The sequence below is a fragment of the Nicotiana sylvestris genome, chromosome 2 (genome assembly GCF_000393655.2).
Source record: "Nicotiana sylvestris chromosome 2, ASM39365v2, whole genome shotgun sequence".
Classification (NCBI taxonomy): Eukaryota; Viridiplantae; Streptophyta; class Magnoliopsida; order Solanales; family Solanaceae; genus Nicotiana; species Nicotiana sylvestris.
Window position 1 is genome coordinate 208,173,070 of NC_091058.1, and position 8,579 is coordinate 208,181,648.

At 35.3% G+C, this 8,579-nt stretch overlaps 1 protein-coding gene across 1 annotated transcript; it reads left to right on the forward strand.

The window, feature by feature from the left end:
- The first annotated feature begins 7,136 nt into the window (after positions 1–7,136).
- On the forward strand, positions 7,137–7,525 carry LOC138886221 (uncharacterized). Its single transcript, XM_070167275.1, has 2 exons — positions 7,137–7,293; positions 7,341–7,525. Exons 1-2 carry the CDS (start codon positions 7,137–7,139, stop codon positions 7,523–7,525), a joined length of 342 nt encoding a protein of 113 aa, XP_070023376.1.
- Positions 7,526–8,579: the final 1,054 nt, after the last annotated feature.

Consider the following 8,579-nt stretch of genomic DNA (forward strand, 5'->3'; position numbering starts at 1 on the left):
GTTTGAGGAATTAGGCGTTGAGTCTTATTTGCTACTTGTTAATTGTTGAGTGCGATGTATAGGCATGGTGACGAGTATCTATACATTGGAGTCTAGCATGACCGTGAATCTTTATATTGCGAATATTCTTATTTTGTTGTAACTTCCATGCTTAATTGATGATTTCTATATGTTGTAAAGAGCATGTGAAAGGAATTGTGATCTTTAAACTTTGAGGAGCATTGGCTCGAGTTGTAATACGAATTGTGAAGGAATATGAGATAAATGAAACCCTTTGGAGCATTGGCTCAAGTGGTAAAGTGAGTTATAAAGTAAGAAGTGAAAGAAAGAGAAAAAATTATTAAATTGTTCCCTTGCCGGGATGCTTGTTGCTTTGTTGATTATCTCCCTTGCCGGGATGTTGAGATTTATTTATATTGTTCCCTTGCCGAGACATAGCTGTTTAATTGTATTCCCTTGCCGGAATTTCTCTTATTATTATTTGTTTAATCCCTTGCCCCTTGTTTGTTATTGATGTTTGGGTGAGGAAGAGTGATAAAGCACGAAGGGTGATGTCATGCATTGTTTGCTATTGTGAGGAAAGAGTGTAAAGCACGAAGGGTGATGCCGTGCCGTACGATGTACCATTCCGTACCGATATTTATTGATTATATGGTGAGGAAAGAGTGTAAAGCACTAAGGGTGATGCTGTGCCGCACGATGTACCATTCCGTGCCGATTTTATTGATTATATGGTGAGGAAAGAGAGTAAAAGCATGAAGGGTGATGCTGTGCATTTGTCTGATTTCTGATTTTCTTGTTGATATCCTAGTTATGTTGTTTCTTTCATTACCTGCTGTTATTTGATTATTTCGAGGTATTAGATTTCCTTACCTTATTTGCCTTGTGATTGTTGTTTGGGTGAGGAAGAGCGTAAAACACAAAGGGTGGTGTCATGTATTGTTTTGGTGAGAACGAGAGTAAAAGCACGAAGGGTGATGCCGTGCAAATTGTTGATTTCTGCTTCCTTGTTAATATTCTAGTTATGTTGTTTCCTTCCTTACTTGATGTCTTTCTATTCGGAACTATATTCACCCCCACAACATGATTCCCCTACCCGCATTGACTGGTTATTCCTGTATCTTTTCCCGTTGTATATATATATATATATATATAAACTGCACAGGTTTATTTGGAGTCTGGTCCTAGCCTCGTCACTACTTCGCCGAGGTTAGGCTGGACACTTACCAGCACATGGGGTCAGTTGTGCTGATACTACACTCTGTGCTCTTTTGCACAGATCCAGGTCTTGGATAGCAGCAGCAGCGCGGGAGCCAGCCTTCAGTCCAGTGAGACACCGAGGTAGCCTTGCAGGCGTTCGCAGGCCCGGCGTCTCCTCTATCTTTTATTTCAGTCTGTTATCTCATGTTTTCGAGACAAACATTTTATATTCTTCTTTCAAACAGTTGTATTTAGTACTCTTAGAAGTTCGTGAGTAATGTGACACCAGTTCTTAGGTAGAGGCATATGTTGATTTCCGCATTATTATTGAGTTTCTTTAATTTACGTCTTCCGCATATTTATTTAATTCCATTGTTTTCATGATATTACTGATAATTGTCAAAAGAAGTAATTTGTTAATGAAGTAGCAGTTAAGAATTGGCTTGCCTAGCTCACATTAGTAGGCACCATCACGACTCACGAGGGTGGGAAATCCGGGTCGTGACATAAATAAACGGGGTTACATGCTTGTTAGCTGTCAGTCAAAACCATCTATAGTCATTACTGTTTTGTGGAATGTCGGAAATAAAAGTAGTAGAATAGGATAATTTTGTTTTAGTTGCTTGAGGACAAGCAAGAGTTTAAGTTGGGGGTGTTGATGTGCCGTAGAATTTCAGCATAATTGATACCAATTGCTTAGATTTTAACTCGTCTTATAATGCATTTTTAGTTAACTTTGATCAAATTTGGTTGTTTTGTAGTGCATGAGCTTGAAGACCTGAAAATATGGAAAAGAAGTCAAAAGGTCGCAAAAGAATGAAAATGTTGCAAGTATGCAGCCGCATAATTCATATGTGGACCGCATAATTTAGATGATGATCGCAAACATGGACAGACTTATTGGCCAAATGAAGAAGATATATACGATCCATTATACGGTTGCATAACACTTGTGCGAGCCGCATAATGGTCGCATAAATCCAGTAGAAGAAAGTTCTCACCATGATCTGCGATAGCGTATGCGGTCACATAACACATATACGGACTGCATAATCGGTATGCGACTGAAGCAGGAACTGGGAATTTATCAAGTCTACAATGGAATGAAGAGTATGCGGACCGCATAAGTGGCCTGCGACCATTATGCGGTCGGATAAGCTATCTGAAGCGGTATTTTTGTCCGATTTTGACCATGACTTTTGGTCCACTATAAAAAGAATAACTAGGGTTTTTGTGGGTCATTCAAGTCTGAAACAAGGTCCTACATAGAGAGCATTGAATACTCCATTTATTTGGAAGGTTGTGAAGAAGGAATCTTGCATCTTTGTAAGCTTTATGGCTTTATTAAATACTTTGTTCTTGTATTTTAGCATGAGTAGATAGTTTTAAATACTAATGTTGTGGACCCTAGATGGGTGTAATGTTAATGGGTGTTTAACATTGAATATATATATATATATATATATATATATATATATATAATGGTTGGTTGATATTTATTCAATTCTTGTTCTTTATTTATGGTTGGTGGTTGCAAACATTAATCTAGTCATCTATTCCATTTTACTCTTTTTTTACTTGGAAAAGTGAGTTAGGGTTTGGTAGAATTGAATATCAAGAACTCAAGACTTTAAATATTGTTTAATAGAATCGCTTAGGAATAAGTGACTTCTACTTGGCATAAATTGGTTGTTCTTAAATTGCAACTCTTTTATATTTGGAAAAATCATAAAGGGAAAATACTACCCAACCATTGGAAAATATTGGGTAGTCATTTAGAAATCATTTGCATATCAAAGGACCTTCCATTAGAAATATATCATATTAACACCGATAGCATTACATTCCATTGACGGGGACACAACCTTGGTTTCCTTAATCAAATCATTTACATTCTCATATCACAATTAGTTATCTCTTTAATTCACAACCATATCATTCTCTTGTTACGTTAACGGAATAGAATTACGACATAAGTCAAGTTTCACACTACTCAAATAAACTTTTCACACCATATTCCCTGTGGGATTCGACCCCAACTTTGTTGGGTTATTATATTTGACACCGACCGCCTTACACTATTTAATTAAAGTGTAATTTGAGCGTATCAGAACCCCATGTCGTAAATGCGACATCTGCAACCTATTAAATGTTGAGAATTCCGAGACTTAGCTTCATTTTGATATATTTTGAAAGAGGCGATTCTGTGAAGGGATTTTCATACCAAATCATTGGGTAAGTACCTCTAATCAATTATCAACTATATTTCATGATTTTATATAAGATTTAACATCAAATTCATGAGAAATCTAGGAAAAATTTTGGGGATTTTGTCAAAGTTTTGAAAAATAAAAATTTGGGATTTGAGAGTAGAATAAGACTCAGATTTAAAATACAACATATATTTAGGTCATACCTCCTTTTTACTACCCCAGGAAGGGTGTATAAGGGAGTTTTTTCCAATTTAAGTGACAACCGAAACGGAATTTATTTATTTAAAATCAGAGTCGCCACTTGGGATAATTTATGGTGTCCCAAGTCACCGGTTTTAAATCCCGAATCGAGGAAAGATTGACTCTGTTTTACAGTCTGCGAATACAGAAATCCGGGTAAGGAATTCTATTAACCCGGAGAAGGTGTTAGGCATTCCCAAATTCCGTGGTTCTAGAACGGTCGCTCAACTGTTATTATTGGCCTATTATCTGATTTTAATACATGTTTAGACCTATGTGCGTTTTAACTTTTGAAAACCACTTTTACTTATTTAAAGAATTAATTCAAGGTTATTTAAAACATATTGCAAGCCACGCCACATGAAATACACCCGTGGTTCATGACACGTTCTATTTAACCTTGTTGGTAACTAGAACCGGGTCACATGAAATGCACCATCGGATGTATAACATATTTATTTTTTTATAATTATTCGAAGTTGGTCGGGTCACATGAAATGCACACCCGGATGAGATTTATGCATCATGACTATGCCAAATAATTTTTCACTCATTATCACAAAGGAACAAAAGCAAACCAAAAATTAAACCAAAGCTTCGAATACATGTTATCCAAAATCGGAATTATGACAGAAAGAGACGAACTAAATTGGAATGTAGCATCTTTTTGAATTACACCTTTTCTATACTGAATTAAACTAAAAAGGTATCCAAAATGGTAAAGGGCTTTTAAAATTCAATTTTGCATATGATTAACAAGCAGAAATCCATAAATGTCCCTGTAGTTCCACCTTTGGCTTCCGTGTTTACAGATCCAAGCCAAAATAATAACTAGATCTATAAAACTAAACTATAAGTATAACATTTCCCCCTCTTGCATTCTTGGACATCATCTTGGACATCATCAGGATAACTACAATTCAAACCCAAATTTAGCAGTCGTCATTGACAGGATTACGTATTCAAATAACTGTGTTATCGCAAGTTAACTCACTACAGGCAACAAAATCAGCAGACAATAACATGCAACTTTCAAGATAAATATCTATTTATCCTATGATAAGCGTGGTTTCACTATACACAGAGATTTTGCAGAAATAGAATTAAATAAAATATCTTAAATGACACAGACGTAGCATCAGAAAATGTTACTAACTCATAAACACAGTAATTGAATTCAATGGGATTCACTCACCAAATTCAGAGATAGCTTCAATCAATTTATTCATGGAAAATCAAGCAGAATACGGAGAATCTTCAAACTAACCTTGAAGTGATATTTCAAGTGATTTGTTGAAGATTGAGGTTACAAACAGATTTCCGGCATTTAACTTCAATCCGGAAAATGCTAATGATGACTATAAATCAGAACTGCACATTAGGCCACCACAAACGGACCTTGACCGGCGACGACCTCAAAATCAATCGGACTCTATCAGTAGCGAGAATCGAACAGAGGTCAAAGTTTTCTGTATGAACAAACTCCAGTGTTCAATTTCTAGAGACAATCACAAAATCTGAAGAACCCAGCTCATCGTCTTCTCCGAGAGTGAGTTCAGGGGCCTTTGGTGAAGGAGATGGATGGAGATCAGTAGTCTCTTAGGGTGTGTTTGGTTGTCCAGGAGCTGAACGGTGGAGGGCTATTGTGTTCTGCAGCTGGTCTTGGTTGCTTGGGCGTGGAGGATATGAGGAGTTCTGTTGCTTTTTCCAATGGTGAAACAGAGGCGGATTTAGGAATTGAAGTGTATGGGTTCCTACCGCAATTTTAAGTCAATATATTATAATAACCGAATTAAGGAGCGGGTATCAATATTCAACGTACATTTAGAAAATAACAAAACACTTAAAGATAACATATGAATATAAACATTATCATTACAATTGTACTCGACGACTAGTCATGTTTTGAAAACGATCAATGATCGCATCATTAGGTACACTTTCAAATACTTCATCCTCTATATAACAAACTAAATAATCATTACAAAATTCATCATCAATTCTGCTTCACAAGTTATTTTTAATATACTTCATCGAAGAAAAAGCTCTTTCTACCCAAGGGCGGACCTACAGTAATACGTATGGGTTCCCGGGAACCCAATAGCTTTTTTTAGACCCTGTATTTGTACTATGAAATCTGTGAATATATAACAATTATTATATGGGAACCCAGTTCCAAAATGCAATCCTGGTTCAGTGGTAAGACAAAGATATTACACAAAGATATTATATTGGATTCGAATCTTCTTAAACCTGATCCCGGTGAAAGAAAACAAATTTCAGAATTTCCTCCTAATCTACGCGACCGAGTGAGAAGACATTACATTCAAAGAGGGCCTTGTCGGCCTCGCAATTTATTTTTCCAAAAACAAATTTTGGTGGAAAATTGCGTCATTTTAAAGTGGCAACTTCTTAGATCTCTTAAAGTGGTATGCAGATAAGAAGGATGATGTAAAGAAGGTTGTGTTAGAAAATGCTCCAAAAAATGACATTATGATTTGTCCAAGCATACAAAAAGACATTGTGAGTTCTTGTGCAAAAGAAACATTGAAAGCAATTGTTGAAGACTTGAACGGGGAGTACTTTGGCATATTGGTTGATGAGTCTAAGGATGTCTCTCATAAGGAACAAATGGCGCTTATTTTGCGTTATGTCAACAAAGAGGGTAAAGTTATTGAGCGATTCCTTAGCATTGTTCATGTTAAAGATACATCCGCAAAGTCATTAAAAGAAGCAATTTGTTCTTTGCTTTTAGAACATTTATTGAGTAAATCTCAAATACGGGGACAAGGTTATGATGGAGCTAGTAACATGCAAGGAGAAATTAATGGTCTTAAAACTTTAATTATGAATGATACTCCTTCGGCATATTGCATATATTGTTTTGCTCATCAATTGCAGTTGACTCTTGTAGCTGTTGCAAAAAAAACATTATGAGGCCGAACAATTTTTTGATATTCTTGCAAATGTTTTAAATGTTTTTGGGGGTTCTTTTAAGCGTAGGGAGATGCTTCGAGATGATCAAGCAGAAAAATTAGAGGAACTACTAGTGCTTGGTGAAGTTCACACGGGAAACGGTTTAAATCAAGAACTTGGACTTCAAAGGGCAGGTGATACTCGGTGGGGTTCTTATTTTAAGACAGTGCGTAATTTTATTAGTTTATTCTCATCAATTGTTCATGTACTTGGAGTTCTTGCAATTGAGGGTTCAAATTATCATGAGAGATCAATGACAAAAAGTCTAGTGGATGACATAAGATCTTATGACTTTCTGTATATGTTACATTTGATGTTAAAAGTATTGGCACTTACATATGATTTAAATATGGCTTTGCAAAAAAAAAAGATCAAGATATTGTAAGTGCAATGAAGCTTGTTGGTTTTGCAAAGAGACAATTGCAAGATATGAGAGATTCTAGATAGAATTCTTTGTTAGAAGACGTCTCTTTATTTTGTGTCAAGCATGGTATTGTGATCCCCGAAATGGATATGAATTATGCTCGTGGAAAGTCAAAGCGTAAGAAATCAAGTGTTACATATTCTTATCATTTGCGTGTAGAGGTTTTCTATGCTATTATTGATTTGCAACTTTCGGAGCTTAACAGTCGTTTCAATGAAGTAAATACTGATCTACTTCTTGGTATGGCTAGTTTGAGTCCAGATAATTTTTTGCAAATTATGATAAAGACAGGATTATGAAACTTGCTACACACTATCTAAATGAGTTTACTGATTCTATGCTTGAGGATCTTGGTTTTGAGCTTGACATCTATATTGACTATGTGCGAGAGGCGGGCAATGAATTTTCTAACTTGAAAAGACTTGGAGATCTTTCAGAGACATTGGTTAAAACAAATTTGCACAAGACTTGAAGACTTATTTATTTGCTTGTGAAGTTAAGTTTGATATTGCCTGTCGCTACTGCAACCGTAGACTTTTTGCCAAGTCAATATCAAACAAATTGCAGTAAAACGGAGGAATTAAAAATGGAGGGAAAGAGAGTCTACATGTAAAAGAAAAAGTTAAACATAATGTTGACACGTAACATAAAAAGAAATTTCAAGAAGCTTGATGTTTGTTGATAACTCCAAACATTTTCTTTTTATTTTTATTTTTTCTTAAATCTCATTATATCTTTTTTCACTAAGAATATATTCCAAATGATAACACTAAATACCATCCATACAAATTTATCGCCGTTCGATGACGTCGGGATTTTGCTTGACTTCGTCTACACCTTCATAGCTTTGGGCACAGTCATGGTAATTATGTATTTTAGGAGCACTAATAGGAATTATTTTGTTCCGTAAGTGCATTTCTATCCTTTCCCCAAGAAATATAGCATTTTGATAAATCAAGAAACATTTAAACTGAGCCCAAAATCATTACCTTAGGCCTATTTTATGTCAGTGATTTTTATCGGGAGAAATTCAAAAATAGCCATATTTACAAATGGTCATTCAAAAATAGTCACGATTTTAAAAGTAATCGAAATTTAGCCACTATTTATGTAAAGATAAATCTAAATAAAAATACTATTCAAAATCCGAAAAATACTTCAGCATAATATACTGGAACTCCAGTATATTATATTGGAGTTCCAGCATAAGTATACTGGAACTCTAGTATATTATACTTATGCAGGAGTTAGTATATTATGTTGGAACTTTTTGCGTGTTGGAGTTCCAAGATAATATGCTGGAAGTTCATACACAGGTGCACCGATCTCCAGTATTTTATGCTGGAACTTTTCGTATTACAGCAAAATAGTGACATTTTTTAATGACTTTGCAAACGTTGGTTATTTTTCAATGACCAGTGATGTTGTGCTTAAAGTATATATATATTTGTATGGATATCACCTCATATCTTCCTTTTTTTTGGATTTAGGATGTGAAATGTGTTAATTTATGTTAATTTGATGTG